Below are 15,851 nucleotides of genomic sequence, written 5' to 3' on the forward strand. Positions count from 1 at the left end.
GAGCTTTGCCACAGAGCGCTTCCTGATGTGTGATACAGTGATAAACCGTAAGTTCACCTGCAGCTTCCTCCCGCATCTTCTCCTGAATCCTGCTGACCAATCCACTCTTTTGACCGCACACCGCGGGTGCACCATCTGTCGTCAGTCCCACAAGTTTATCCCAAGGCAGGCTCATTTCAGTTATACATTTGGATACCTCTTCAAAGATATCTTTTCCTGTGGTGGTGCCATGTATTGATTTTAATCCTAAAAGTTCCTCTGTGACGCACAGGCTGGAGTCTACTCCACGGATGAAGATTGACAGCTGGGCAGTATCAGACGTGTGGCTGCTCTCATCCACAGCAGGGGAGTATGCAATAAAATCTTTTCCCTTTTTTATTAGTTGTTCATGTAGATTAGTGGAAAGCTCACACACGCGCTCAGCCACGGTGTTTCTGCTCAGGCTCACATTTATAAATTCTTGCTTTTTATCTGGGCACACGATGTCTCAAACTTTGACCATGCACTTTTTGACAAACTCTCCCTCATTACAGGGCCGGGCTGATTTTGCTATCTCTGCTGCCACAATAAAGCTAGCCTTTACAGCAGCTTCACTTTCTGATTTTGCTTTCAGGAACATAGACTGCCGGCAAACCAGACTTCTTTTCATCTCCTCCACCTTCTGCAGCTTCTGCTTTACGTCCAGGTCCTTGTACTTTTCAGAATGTTTTGTTTCATAGTGTCTTCTTGTTATATTCTTTCGTTACAGCCACGTTAGCTCCGCACACAAGACAAACAGGTCTGTCCTTTATATTTGTGAACAGATAATCTGCCTCCCACCTGTTTTAAAAGCTCCTGTTGTCCATCTTTCGTTTGGCCATTTTTGTGGAGGTAAAATTAATTTGTCCGATGTGTCTGGAGCATGGTTGTCAATGACTGTCAACAGAAAAAAGGAGCGCTTGCCGGTTTTGACTGCGCACCAATATACGAGCAAAGCACTGTGGGATTTGTAGTATTAGCGGTACAGTATACACCGCGGGACAGCTCTAATGCACATTTGATATGATCTCGCGGGCCAATTAGAAATACACTGCAGGCCAAATTTGGCCCGCGGGCCTGAGTTTGACACATGTGGTATAGGGGGTGGTTTCAGAAACAGCCAACCTGTCTTAGATGACTTCCTGTCTCCCTCACCATCTACCTCCTCGTTGGCTGGTGTCTACCAGGCACCCTCACGTACTTTTGTCTAATTTTGGTTACCATCTGTCGGCTTTTTCATTGTCCTTAAATCAACTTATCATGAATAACTGGTCCCCGTGTGGCCCTCCCTCCTGAAGGAACTGGGCACAACACACACACACTCAGAAAGTGTGAGGACCCTCGGATGGAATAATGGACATTTTTGAGAATGGTGTTTACCTCAGAGTTTCCAGTCGGCAGTTTGGAGAGTGGAGAAAACCACAGAGCAGCTTCACTCCTGAATCCTTCAGCTTGTTCTCACTCAGGTCCAGTTCTCTGAGATGGGAGGGATTGGACCTCAGCGCCGAGGCCAGAGAGTCACAGCTGATCTCTGATAAGCTGCAGCCCCATAATCTAAATAAAGAAGGGAAACTTTTATAAGGTTATAAGTGAAACCAGTATTAATCTGACAGGTTAATCAAAGGCATGATCTGTAAATATTTAATTTAGTTACAGGTTAAAAAATGATAGTAATATGTAATTACCACAATTCCAACCTCTCAGGTTTGCTCTGTTCCAAAGGAGAATATATATTGTTCTGGCCCTCACTCTTCCCAGGTTCTCCCCACCTCTTTCCCTCCCATCTCATCATGGAGATCCATCTCACCTGTGGCTCATCTTTAAAGGCACAACCTGTCTTAGATGACTTCCTGTCTCCCTCACCATCTACCTCCTCGTTGGCTGGTGTCTACCAGGCACCCTCACCTAGTTTTGTCTAATTTTGGTTACCATCTGTCGGCTTTTTCATTGTCCTTAAATCAATTTATCATGAATAAGTGGTCCCCGTGTGGCCCTCCCTCCTGAAGGAACTGGGCACAACACACACACTCAGAAAGTGTGAGGACCCTCGGATGGAATAATGGACATTTTTGAGAATGGTGTTTACCCCAGAGTTTCCAGTCGGCAGTTTGGAAAGTGGAGAAAACCACAGAGCAGCTTCACTCCTGGATCCTGCAGCTTGTTCACACTCAGGTCCAGTTCTCTGAGATGGGAGGGATTGGACCTCAGCGCCGAGGCCAGAGAGTCACAGCTGATCTCTGATAACCAGCAGTAAAGCAATCTGAAAAATGCAGGATGAGGTTATACGGTGCAGGTCTGCATGTTATCTGCGTCAGTACTAAACCTACGTTAGTTCTTAGTTGGGTCAGACCTGAATTCACGATATTACAAGGAATTTTTTTAATGTTGTGCATCACAGCAGTGTTGAGAACAGCCTCACTTCACCATCTTAGCAGCTGGTATATAGGTAGAAAAATGAAGACTGACCTGAGCCTCTCCAGTTTACAGTTTGGACTCTCCAGTCCAGAACAGAGCCGCTTCACTCCTGAATCCTGCAACGTGTTGGAGCTCAGGTCCAGAACCCTCAGATGGGAGAGGTTGGACTTCAGAGCTGAGGCCACAGAATCACAGCTGGTCTCTGATAACCTGCAGTCACTAAGACTAAAATAACAATTATTTTGAGAGAAGACAAATAAAAATCAACATGTACCAGAGCAAAACACAGCTTACAAGCAACAAACCTCTGGTCCTGCACCGGCTTATCTGCCGTATGTTCGTATTTTGGGTTCTTTCAGGGCGGTTGGACAAGATCTACACCGTATGTAAAGTGTGTGTAGGTCAAAATACCTTCCAAGTTTGTGAGACCACATTTCTCAATAGCACTCAACTCTTGTCAGGAGTTGGGACAAAGCGACCCACTCCTGACAGCTTGTGGGCGATGCTGCAGCGACCCTGCAATCCCTACACTCTCTGGTGAAACCAAATCAAAGGTTTTAGACACTGCTGGATGCTGGAAGGGTGGCTATAGTCTGGACGCATCGTTCCCCTGACTGCACATTTCTCCAACAATGATTGGCAGCTGGTGTCACTTGTTCTCCAGATGAGAGAAGGAAAGAGAGCCCCCCACAGTGTGTTTGATTGCCCCACTGCAAGCTCAATGCTGCCAGAAAACATTGCACGAGCATCAATTCCCCTCAGGGCATCAACAAGGACCTCAGGAAAAGGTGCAGCTGCCACCCACTAGAGACAAGCACACTGAGCTGAGATTCAAAGCCCTCTCCTCCCAAGAGAAGAGCTTGTTTGTTGGAGGCTCTTCTGGGCGATACCTGGTGCCACAGCTCCAGCTCAGCCCGTCTCTGGAGCTGAGCTGGAGCTTAGCAAATTTCATGGTTCTCCACCACTTCCTCTCGCTGAGGACCTTCTCAGCTGGTGGTTTCTGCTCCACCTTCCAAGTTGAGCAGGTGATACTTCTGCATTCCTGCCACCAGTGTCTCTGCAGAAAGAGTCTTCTCTACTGTTTTATATTAGATTATAGAAAATTAGGATTTTTGGTTGATGTCTTAGATTTTGTTGACTAAAAGCAGGTTTTTCTTTAATAACATAGAAAGTACTTCCACTACTATTATATACACATACTTCCATATTGTCTTAGATTGCAAGCTGCATTTATTGCATCGTTCATAGAAAGTCATATTTGTGAGGAGAAAAACTCAAATAAGGTCATTTTCTTTAACGATCATTACAAAAGAAGGAGGCGATGAACAAACAGATTTATATAAAAATGTGTGAAAACTTCTGCATGGAAACCTTTTTAAACGGTTGCATTGTGTAGAATCGGTGTAGAATCAACTTGTTGACTTCTGATTTGGACTCCAATGGAAGTGAGGTGCAACAATTGTGGATGCTGAAAGCTTCAGATCTTCATGAAGGTTTCTGTGGTTGGACTGACCTGCTGCCCCTTTAAGAGGGAGGCAGGTTTGGGCTTCTGGCTGGAATGAAGCCACCTAAGATGAGAATGACTGCAGGCTTTTGGTACCAAGGTTTAACAGGGTGCTCACTTCACACTTGGGCTTTTCTCTTTTTTGGGATGGCTTTTCTCAGTAGAGAAGGGGCATGGCACACTGCAGCAGCTTTCTTTTTGGGTTTTCTAGTTTTCCTTCTGATCTTTAAAAGACAGGAAGAACCATTTTTGATTTGTCCGAATGTTTGGGCGGTTTTGTGGCCAGCCTAAAATAAAACAAGACAAATCTACAACTGATACTTCCTTTCTAGTCATTGATGACCATCCTCACATGGGACAGATTTCCACAACCAATTTAATACTGCAAATCTGTCCTGTGTGGTCTTTTTTCCGAGAACTGTAACACTACGTTTATAACAAAGATCAAACATGTAAACATTTATTGTCTAACTAGTTACACCTGGGAAAGTACTGGATCATCTCTGACTGACCTGAGCGTCTCCAGTCTGCAGTTTGGATGCATCATTGCAGAAGACAGTAACTTTACTACGGCATCTGTCAGGCTTTGGCTTAAGCTCAGCTCCCGTAGATGAGAAGGGTTTGACGTCATTGCTGAGGCCACAACTTCCCAATGACTCTTTGAAAGAAAACGACCAGACAGTCTGTTGTGTATGAAACAAAAATAGTGAGTCAAACTTTGGGATTTCTAATCAACTTATCTGAGAATCTACCTAAACACAAATGTAGCTCATTTCCTGGAAAAGCTAAATTCAACACCGTAGAGCAACAGTTTGAACGACCATCAGATCTGAAATGACACTGAATTATTCTTAACATTTGTCTTATATTAGAACAGCTCATAATTACTCAATATTTAAAATGATTATAGCAAATGGTTTAAAGAAACGTGCAACTTTTTATCTGTCTATCGGCTCTTTGGATATTTTGCATTTCATACAATTTGTACGATCGTGCATCAAGTCTTAATTCAGCGATCCGATCGATGAAATCAGTGTCTCTGGTTGCATCGATTGCCCTCAGCTTCTGTTCTATCTGCCTGTTTCCCTTCAAATCATTTTCACTGCACCTTTTGTTGCTAGTGATGAAGTTGCCACCTAACGGGTGTGGAAAGGCTCAAACAACTTTGTGGGTCACATAAAGACTCCAAACGGAACCGCCACAAAGACCTAAAACACCCATTTAAACCAACGAGGCCGGCTGTTTTTACGTTGAACAAATGAAGCAAAATAGTCACGTGTCATTAGTTAAAATGTGTTTTTCTGTCGTTAGAATACGATGTATACAAACAAACAAAAGTTATTTAATGACATGACAGTCATTTCATGATAGTCAGTTAACTTGTGGCTCCTATTATTCCTGCCTTATGTTGGTTTGTCTGGATTGACCTTTGAACTTATATCCAGCCAGTGTTGAACATTTCTGAATGAATTGTTGTTTTTTTAATTTATGGACGCTGCAATGGAAATAAAGAATTGAAGGAATGACCACTGGAGGGGGTATTGCTACCTGACATGATCCACTCGCTTGATTTAAACGCTGATGTCCGGCCTCAAAAATCTTTACTTACTCGGCCTTCCTGCAGTTCCTCACAGCTGGAATCAGGCGACGTCGTCCCTCCACTGAGGTGTTGTACTGCTGCAGGTTCAGCTCATCCAGAACCTCCTCTGACATCTGCAGCAGGTAGGCCAGAGCTGAACAGTGGATCTCTGACAGTCTCCTCTCTGATTTCTTCCCTGACTTCAGGAACTCTTGGATCTCCTGATGGACTGACTGATCCTTCATCTCCATCAGACAGTGGAAGATGTTGATGCTTCTGTCTGGGGAGATTTTATCACTGTTCACCTCCTTCAGGTTGTTGAGGACCTTCTGGATGGTTTCTGGGTGGTTCTCCGTCTGATCCAACAGTCCACCCAAGATCCTCTGATTGGACTCCAGAGAGAGACCATGAAGGAAGCGAACAAACAAGTCCAGGTGGCCATTTTTACTTTTGAGAGATTTCATTAGTGCTCTCCTGAGGAAGTCATCAAGAGATGTGACTGGATCGTTATTTAACAACCCAACAAACCGGAAAAAGGATATTGGTTTCGAATATTTTGGGAAAGACTCCATAATCCCTTTATTCTTGATGGTGTAACAGTGGAACATGTAGACGGCAGCCAGAAACTCCTGAATGCTCAGATGAACAAAGCAGTAGACTGATTTCTGGAAGATCACACTCTCTCTTTTGAAGATCTCTGTACAAACTCCTGAGTACACCGACACCTCGGAGACGTCCAGTCCACATCGCTTCAGGTCTTTTGAGTAGAACATGATGTTTCCTTTCTCCAGATGTTCAAACGCCAGCCGACCTAACTTCAGAAGGAGTTCTTTGTCAGCCTCAGTCAGTTCCTCTGGTCTCTGCTTTCCTCCATACTTCTGCTTTTTCCTCTTTATCTGAACCCTCAGGAAGTGTGAGTAGAGGTCAGTCAGGGTTTTGGGCAGCTCTCCTCTCTGGTCTCTGGTCATCATGTCCTCTAGAACTATAGCAGTGATCCAGCAGAAAACTGGGATCAGACACATGATGTGGAGGCTCCTGGAGGCCTTGATGTGTGAGATGATTCTCTTGGACAGATCTTCCTCACTGAACCTCCTCCTGAAGTACTCCTCCTTCTGGGAGTCAGTGAAGCCTCGTACTTCTGTGATCCTGTCAACACACGAGGGAGGAATCTGATAGGCTGCTGCAGGTCTGGAGGTGATCCAGATGAGAGCTGAGGGAAGCAGGTTCCCCTGGATGAGGTTCACCAGGAGCACGCCAACTGACGATACTTGTGTGACATCAGAGATGACCTGATGCTTGTTGAAATCCAGTGAAAATCTGCTTTCATCCAGGCCATCAAAGATGAACAGAAGTTTCCAGACAGTCAGATCTTCTGCTCTGATCTTCTGTAATGTTGGATGGAAAACATGAAGCAGTGAGAGAAGACTGTGCTGCTCATCTCTGATCAAGTTCAGCTCCCTGCATGAGAGCGGAAGCACCAGACTGATGTCTTGGTTCTCCAAACCTTCTGCCCAGTCCAGACTGAACTTCTGCACTGAGAAGGTTTTTCCAACGCCGGCGACACCATTGGTCAGAACCACTCTGATGTGTCTCTGTTGCTCAGATAAGACTTTGAAGATGTCCTGGCACTTGATTGGAGTGTCCTGGATGTTCTTCTTGGAGGTTCTCTCAAGCTGTCTCACCTCATGTTGTGTGTCCACCTCCTCACTTTGTCCCTCAGTGATGTAGAGCTCAGTGTAGATCTTGTTCAGCAGGGTTCCACTTCCTGCTTCATGAGTTCCTTCAGTCACATGTTCACATCTTCTCTTCAGACTCATCTTATGACCTTCTATCACCTCCTGCAGATCACCACCCTCTGAAACAAACAATCTTTTAAATCATTTTACAATTGTCATCTACAGCAGTAACACAGATGTCCTCAACTGGAAAATATTCTGTCATGTTTGAATGATAGAAGCAACAGTCGGGTAATGACCCATCTCACTGTCAGTTTTAAATGTTATGTCTTCTTATGTACACCTATTCTTTTATTTCATTAGGTTTCAATGTAATTTAGTCTATAACAACCATTTCCATGTCTTCCAAGAGTTTGCTTGGACTAAACAGCTGGTAAAAGCTGGATGATATTTAGAAAAACACATCAAACCTTCTCCAAACACATCATTCTCAGCAGACCCATTGTCCTGTAAAGGTCACCTGCCTTCAGCTCTTTAACACTTTCCAGAACTAAATGACTAAATGTTGCTAAATACTGTCTAAGCATTTAGGAAGGTCTGAAGAGGGTCCAGGGGTTCCAGTGGAACCAAACAAGTGCTCTCTGGATCTTCTCTTGCACATTGTAAATACACAAGTTGTTCCTTTATTCCGACCCAAAAGTATCTTATAAATACAAATGTACGAGCTTACGTGAGACGCTGTTGTTCAGGTCGGCGGTCTGCAGTTCAGTTCTCCGTTTCTTTTCACCCCCGGGACAGGAGGAATCTCCAATGGAAGCAGACCATTTCTGATAGCTGTCAAAAATGGGAATAGTGGTTATACATGTCTACTGGGCGTTAGCAACGCCTAAGAAAGGCTGCGTTCACTTCTACTTTCAGTTTGCTCTGACAGTTGAAGATTGAATGAACACTGAGCAAAAAATATAAAGTTATTTAGGTTCTAACAAGCTCGTTTAGTTGGAGAAAAGTGTATTTGATCTAAGTGTTTAGTGGCTTTTCTTCATTGTGAATTTATGTTAAAAATAAAAGTGCCAAATCAGGAATATAAACTCATAGAATAGAACAAAAGTTCTCCATTTATGCTCCAAATACAGTAGTCTGATCTCTGAAACTGATCATTAAATAGCACAGAGGTCACGCGTATTCAAAAGCTTATTTCAACCATTTAGAAATGACTGATATTGTTGTCTATGGGTTTATTAGAACCAGGAGCCTTAAAAATAGACTTTTTAATGAATTTTCATGACATGTGGTGGAACAGTGTGGCAGAACAAGCTGCACAGACCTGCCATGTCTTACCCATCCGTATCTAAATGGAGAGCTGGAGCACTCTGCAATGATGGATATTGTTGGGAAACTTTAAAATATATGCCTAGGAATTTTTGTGAGATGATGTTAACCCATGTAGGAGAAATGACCAGTTAAAAACACAAGCAATTTTTTTTTTTTCAGTTTTAAAAGATTTACCACACTAAAATTAACATGGGAGTTAATGGGAACGAACGCCTGACATGTTGGTGCACCGTTTCATTTTAAGGACCTGATGAATTTCATTTTTCACGATAGTGGAGGCTAATACCCACAAAATGATGTTTTGTATGGTTGTTAAATGTTCTAAGGCAGAGTTATGTGGTTCAGAAAACCTTACTTTAAAGGTGAGCCTTGAGGTCCAATACCGAAGTTTAAAGGGTTCCCTTTGGACATGTCGCTCTTCATGGACACACAGCTGGGCACTGTGGACTCTGCTCTCTCCTCTCTTCCATCACACATTCGCTCATTTTTAAATGTGAGTCTAAACGGTTAAGCAGGAACAGTCTGCTGACACAGAAAAAGAAAATAAGATTAAAGAACATGATTCTCAGTATGAAGACAAGCAGAGGTCTGTCCAATGACGTATTGTCGGCTCATTCACATCAAAATCTATTATATGATGTCACCCTGTACATCATACAGGCCACATATATTGGAAAAAAGTTTTGGGACATCTTAAAAGTTTACACCATTTTAAATATAAAATAGTTGTGGAAAAAATGTTTCTCCTGGGTGTTTCAAAAGGTGCGGTGGCATTAGACGGACGCACACAAATACAAATTAAATCATTTTTTATGGTTTCCAAGAAAACCTAAATTCTTTCAAGATGTCAGTTCTCAACATTAAATTCAACAAATAAGATGAGAATGCATTCAAAACTAAACAGAAATAAGTCATCACATCATCAAAGTGGGTCAAATGCAGCATCATCTTCTGTCATCTCAGACAGGATTCCAAGAAGAGGATCTTCGTTTTCAACAACGCACCTTGACATCTCATCATGGCTCGTCTGTCAGATTACAAGCAGCTTTTTTTGATCAGGTGCATCATGTTTCTCACCAACACATGATGGTGCTGGAAAAAACATTTGTAGCCTGACCTAGAGGTCAAAACTCTGCATGGCGTGCACAGCTACTAGTTGCAGCTGGTGGTTGTGGCGGAGGAGATCCCAAACATATCTAGCAAGCTTGTTTTGGAGCAGAGCTTGTCCACCACCTCTGACCCCACTCATCACAGAAGTCCCACCATATCCATGGCCAGGTGTGTTGGCAGCATTGGAGCCAGCCTCAGGAAAAAGGTGTGTCAATATCTCAGAAGTGATGATCAAGTTGACACAACCCAACAGAAGTCAAGCAACCCAACATGCTGAATAGAATAGATGACACACAGCAAAGGGCAAAAAACACCCAATTCTGCTCAGACTAATCTGATCTGACCACATGTACAGGACCAAAAATATGAAAACACCATGGGTTTAGTTTTCCTTTCGTTTTCTTGACTGCTTTATTCAAAACAGAACACATTTCATAAATCCATAATAACAAATTCATATTCCACAAAGAACCAGTTAAAACAATAAAATGGAATGCCTTGATCTCTCCCTCTTAATACTCTCCTTTTTTAAATAAAGGATTGATTGTCCCCTGGTGGAGGGACAAAGAGAGGAGGCTAAAACTGTCGCGTTTGTGTCCCTCTTTCCGTGGATTTTTCCACTAACTGCAAATAATATTGTCGACTTATTGTGAGTTTCATTTTAAGGACCTGATGAATTTCATTTTTCACGATAGTAGAGGCTAATACCCACAAAATGATGTTTTGTATGGTTGTGAAATGTTCTAAGGCAGAGTTATGTGGTTCAGAAAACCTTACTTTAAAGATAAGCCTTGAGGTCTGATACCAAAGTTTAAAGGGTCGACTTTGGAGTGGTCACTCTTCAGGGACACCCAGCTGGGCACTGTGGACTCTGCTCTGTCCTCGCCCATCCTGAGGAAACATCAGAAATAGTGATGAGACTGTGATGAAGGTAAATAATCTGGAGAGGTTGTAGTTCAATAATCCCAATTCACTGCATTTTTATCAAACAGGGACATTTCTAATACATTCTGGCTAACAACTGAATCAATAAATCAATGATATATATGTATAATTTTCATGTTTTCAGAGTTTAAGCTGCTTTTTTTAACTGTTCCCTGCAGTGAGAAAAGAACTGGCACCTTTTCCAGCCCCTCATCCTGCAGCACTGAATGTGCTCTAAAGTTCTTTCCAGAGCAAACGTCTCTGCACTTGCAGCAACATGTTGTAGTCATGGATCCGTGAGGAAAACCGGATACAGGAAACGCCCCCACTTTGATCCCAAAACCCAACTGGTGGCCAACGGTGGTCCGGCAACGACGGGGACGCTGGTCCATCGGCCCGACAACACTGGTTTTCCACAGGCCAACATGGTGAAAGGACTGTGCACCGTTTCATTTTAAGGACCTGATGAATTTCATTTTTCACGATAGTAGAGGCTAATACCCACAAAATGATGTTTTGTATGGTTGAGAAATGTTCTAAGGCAGAGTTATGTGGTTCAGAAAACCTTACTTTAAAGGTGAGCCTTGAGGTCCAATACCGAAGTTTAAAGGGCGGTCTTTGGACATGTCGCTCTTCATGGACACACAGCTGGGCACTGTGGACTCTGCTCTCTCTTCCTCTTCCATCACACATTCGCTCATTTTTAAATGTGAGTCTAAACGGTTAAGCAGGAACAGTCTGCTGACACAGAAAATAAGATTAAAGAACATGATTCTCAGTATGAAGACAAGCAGAGGTCTGTCCAATGACGTATTGTCGGCTCATTCACATCAAAATCTATTATATGATGTCACCTGTACATCATACAGGCCACATATATATTGGAAAAAAGTTTTGGGACATCTTAAAAGTTTACACCATGTTAAATATAAAATAGTTGTGGAAAAAATGTTTCTCCTGGGTGTTTCAAAAGGTGCGGTGGCATTAGACGGACGCACACAAATACAAATTAAATCATTTTTTATGGTTTCCAAGAAAACCTAAATTCTTTCAAGATGTCAGTTCTCAACATTAAATTCAACAAATAAGATGAGAATGCATTCAAAACTAAACAGAAATAAGTCATCACATCATCAAAGTCGGTCAAATGCAGCATCATCTTCTGTCATCTCAGACAGGATTCCAAGAAGAGGATCTTCGTTTTCAACAACGCACCTTGACATCTCATCATGGCTCGTCTGTCAGATTACAAGCAGCTTTTTTGATCAGGTGCATCATGTTTCTCACCAACACATGATGGTGCTGGAAAAAACATTTGTAGCCTGACCTAGAGGTCAAAACTCTGCATGGCGTGCACAGCTACTAGTTGCAGCTGGTGGTTGTGGCGGAGGAGATCCCAAACATATCTAGCAAGCTTGTTTTGGAGCAGAGCTTGTCCACCACCTCTGACCCCACTCATCACAGAAGTCCCACCATATCCATGGCCAGGTGTGTTGGCAGCATTGGAGCCAGCCTCAGGAAAAAGGTGTGTCAATATCTCAGAAGTGATGATCAAGTTGACATGACCCAACAGAAGTCAAGCAACCCAACATGCTGAATAGAATAGATGACACACAGCAAAGGGCAAAAAACCACCCAATTCTGCTCAGACTAATCTGATCTGACCACATGTACAGGACCAAAAATATGAAAACACCATGGGTTTAGTTTTCCTTTCGTTTTCTTGACTGCTTTATTCAAAACAGAACACATTTCATAAATCCATAATAACAAATTCATATTCCACAAAGAACCAGTTAAAACAATAAAATGGAATGCCTTGATCTCTCCCTCTTTAATACTCTCCTTTTTTAAATAAAGGATTGATTGTCCCCTGGTGGAGGGACAAAGAGAGGAGGCTAAAACTGTCGCGTTTGTGTCCCTCTTTCCGTGGATTTTTCCACTAACTGCAAATAATATTGTCGACTTATTGTGAGTATTAAAATGTGCTTCCTCAACCTCTAAAATGTTGGCTCAGGGTTAGCGGAAAACGCAGTTAGAGGAAACACGCTACAAAGTTTGATCATCCGTCACAACATTCCCGTCGACCAGCCGCAATGTGCGTCCGAAACACGCGCACGCTCATTGCGAACACGCAGGTTATTAAGCCGCATCTCGCAGCGGAACATTGATTCGAGACGACAGCAGTGAAAGAACCAAATGCTACCTGAATATTAGAGGTTTTCCATCAGCGCTCGGTCACTCAAGATGGAGCCCGAAGTTGAGAACTTTCACTTTCGCTTCTTCTTCCTCTACACTTCACGTGTTTGTGGTTTGACGCCTCATATCCAGCACAAGCGCCTCTCTTCAGAACAATTTGGTCCACGTTTTAACTGAAATACTGGGGAACAACTGGAGTTCGTCTGACAGATGTTCGGTTTTGGGTGCGGAATCAAACTGTCAACTTTTTGATCTGTAGGTGTCACGTTCCAGTCTAGGGTATGGAAATGGAATTCTGAACCAGGGAAAAGTGAAGGTGGCACGAGGAATAACGCAAGATCAATAAGTGAAATATAGATTGAATGACAAAAGTGGGGTTGATACAAAAAGAAGTGAGCAATTAAATTATAAAGTTCCAATTGTGGCGGGGTGGAGAGAGGTGGAACGGTTAACGACAACGCCACCTGGGGAATTTCACCCCAGGAATTAACCGGAAAACAGGCACGCGCAGATAAGGTTCTGTTCCAGAGGCAGAGACAGGATTGAGGGTTAGGCACTACAATTTTATTAAATCCAACTCAACACAAAAATAACTCGGCTGTACAAAAGTCAAACAAAAGGGGTGGACAGGGCTGGGGCCCCACCGGCAGGTGAAACTCAATTAGGGGAGAAACAAACTAAAAACACCCGTGCTACTGCAAACAAAACTACACGAGGGGTGAGGAAAACGCCCTCCACCAGGGGTTGGGTCCCCGCCGTGGCCCGCAGCACCTGTCCACAAAGAAGAGAACAATTAAAGTTCCAGCGGTAACAATTGACGCGACGAGCACACACCTCACACAGACAAGCAAATAAATTGTGACCAACAAGACCACATCAAACAAGAAACGAACAGAACAAAACCTAAAAGAGTAAATGCCAGTTGATACGATTTACACACTGTTAAGAATCTAAAATGAAAGCAACAGCTCCGTGGTCGCCTCGGCGGCACCACTACGTCTCAGCGCCGTCCCCCGGGGGGGGGGGGGGGGGGGGGGGGGGGGGAAGAGAGAGAGAGAAAAGAGGAGAGAGAGAGAGAGAAAGAAAAGAAGAGAAAGAGAAAGAGAAAGAGAAAGAGAGAGAGAGAGAGAGAGACCCGAAAGCGGGACTGAGCCAAAGCAGCAGTGGGTCCAGTACGCGAGGAAGTCCGTGCCGACTGTGTTTGGTGGCGCCACCGCTCCGTGAAGGGTTCCCGCTGGGGCCACGCGACCCACCGACGCCAGCCGGCAGCCACCTGCAGCAAGAACAGCCCCATTAACGTTTATCGACTGATTGGGGGAGTCAGTGACGCGCATTGCTGCGCCTTACCTGCCCAGTGCAGACTAGCGCGCGTGCCCTTACGGCAAAGCGTTGTAAAACGGTTTCTGTTGGTCGAACCGCCCAGATAAGCCGCGCGACCCCGCCGTCCCGTCGAAGGGGAAAACACTAAAGCCAGCTGGAGGCAGAGCCTTATATAAACCTTTTCTCCCCACCCACCAATTAAGGCACTACCTCCATATGGCACCTGTTCGGAGGGCAGGCCACGCCCTGCCACACAATCAATAGTTAAAGGCACGTTGCATGGCAAACACGACAAAAAGAGACAAAGGTGGCTTCTCCCCACTGTGGACTCGACTTTTATGTGCATTGAATGTTGCATATACACTGCTCTGAAATGTGCAGCCTTCGTATGGACATGGAACTCTTTGTTTAAGTTTTAAATGAGTGCGTAAATGTTTGAAAAACTCATCTTCAGTGCAGGGCTCTATGAATTCACAGAACTGGCAATGAAACGCAACTGTGGGTTTACTTGCTTGTCCAATGTCTGATTGAGAATGCCAAACAGATAAATGAACTTTGAGTGCATTAAAAGATTTGAAAACGCACAAGCAATCCATATGAAGGCATGGTGTTGGTTGTTGCCGAGTAAAACCTCCATGTTTTAGGCGACAGTGTTTTAACAACTTTCCTCTTTTGTCTGCGGAAAAGAGGCACTGCTTACAGTTCCACTGCATCTGCAAGAAATATTTTCAAAGGAGATTTTAAGTAAGAACAGTCTCTCAATTTAATCTAATTAAGGTGCAGCACATTGTCAAAAACGTTTCTACTGCTGGTGGTTATAACCCCTTAAAGGAACAGTTCACCCAAAAATGAAAATATAGTCATCATCTACTCACCACCTTGCAGGTAAGATGTCAGGGGAAGTTTTCTTCAGCCCTCTAAGCACTGCTGGAGCTCCAGCTTCCTGTATTTTTTTATTTTTTATGTTGTTACTGCGCAGGCGCACTTCTTCTTTGAATGCGCAGTGTGAGTGGCTACTTATTGTTGCGAGTTAGCTTAACTATAAATAAAGTAATCTTCACTCTAAACACTAAGTATTTTGCGTTTTTCACCATGCAAGTGACTGTTACTTAATAAATACCAGTAACATATGCATATTTTTGATAACCTAGTAAAGTTAACTAATGTTTGCATGTCAGGGCAGCTATTGGATTTTACAGCGGTCTTCAGTCTTCCTGCTCAGTCTGAACGGAATACTTTTACCTTTCCTTTTTCCTCTGTTAATGAACAACTTTATGGCTGTTGATTAATATTCCACTACTATAAAAGCATTCTGGGAGGGTTCAAGATTAAAAGTTTTGCTATTTTAATGCCTTAAATATGTTTTTGCATTTAAATTAAAACTGACTATGCAACTGAATTAGTTAAATAAACCTAGTTAAATAAATAAGATTTATGATGCTTCACAGATTTTAAAAGACTTGTAAAAGCAGCATATTTCTGCAGCCCTGGAGTCCAGGAGGAGCAGCAGAGTCAGAATGTGTCGGAGCGCGTTTAACTATCAGCTGCAGTTCCACGCGTGTCCACCGGGTGGCGGCAAAGCACCACATGATATTTCTCCTTTTTGGAACTTCTTCAGCTGCGTTGAGCTTTAAATCTTCACCTGTCGCTCCCTTTAAGATCTAAACTTTGCGGTTCTGTGTGTAGTTTGTTGGTTTAAATATTTTTGATGGATTCTGATGACGACCGAAACTATAATTGACCAATAGAAAGTTCGTCCATTTTTCTACTGCGT

The 15,851-nt window shown here is 43.3% G+C and overlaps 1 protein-coding gene across 6 annotated transcripts in view; it reads right to left on the reverse strand.

Annotated features, from left to right (window-relative positions):
• Positions 1–15,851, reverse strand: part of LOC130514229 (NACHT, LRR and PYD domains-containing protein 14-like) — a 115,752-nt gene that overhangs the window by 5,816 nt on the left and 94,085 nt on the right. For 5 of the 6 annotated variants that reach the window (XM_057013710.1, XM_057013713.1, XM_057013714.1 and 2 more), the window contains 8 exons: positions 11,129–11,296; positions 10,412–10,525; positions 7,923–8,026; positions 5,547–7,371; positions 4,450–4,620; positions 2,485–2,658; positions 2,105–2,278; positions 1,399–1,572 (listed from right to left, as the gene is read on the reverse strand). In XM_057013710.1, the coding sequence (XP_056869690.1) occupies positions 1,399–1,572; positions 2,105–2,278; positions 2,485–2,658; positions 4,450–4,620; positions 5,547–7,371; positions 7,923–8,026; positions 10,412–10,525; positions 11,129–11,296 (2,904 nt within the window). The remainder of the gene's footprint in view (positions 1–1,398; positions 1,573–2,104; positions 2,279–2,484; positions 2,659–4,449; positions 4,621–5,546; positions 7,372–7,922; positions 8,027–10,411; positions 10,526–11,128; positions 11,297–15,851) is intronic. The other variant, XM_057013706.1, reaches the window with a different exon arrangement.

This window comes from Takifugu flavidus, chromosome 17, assembly GCF_003711565.1.
Source record: "Takifugu flavidus isolate HTHZ2018 chromosome 17, ASM371156v2, whole genome shotgun sequence".
NCBI classification, from domain to species: Eukaryota; Metazoa; Chordata; class Actinopteri; order Tetraodontiformes; family Tetraodontidae; genus Takifugu; species Takifugu flavidus.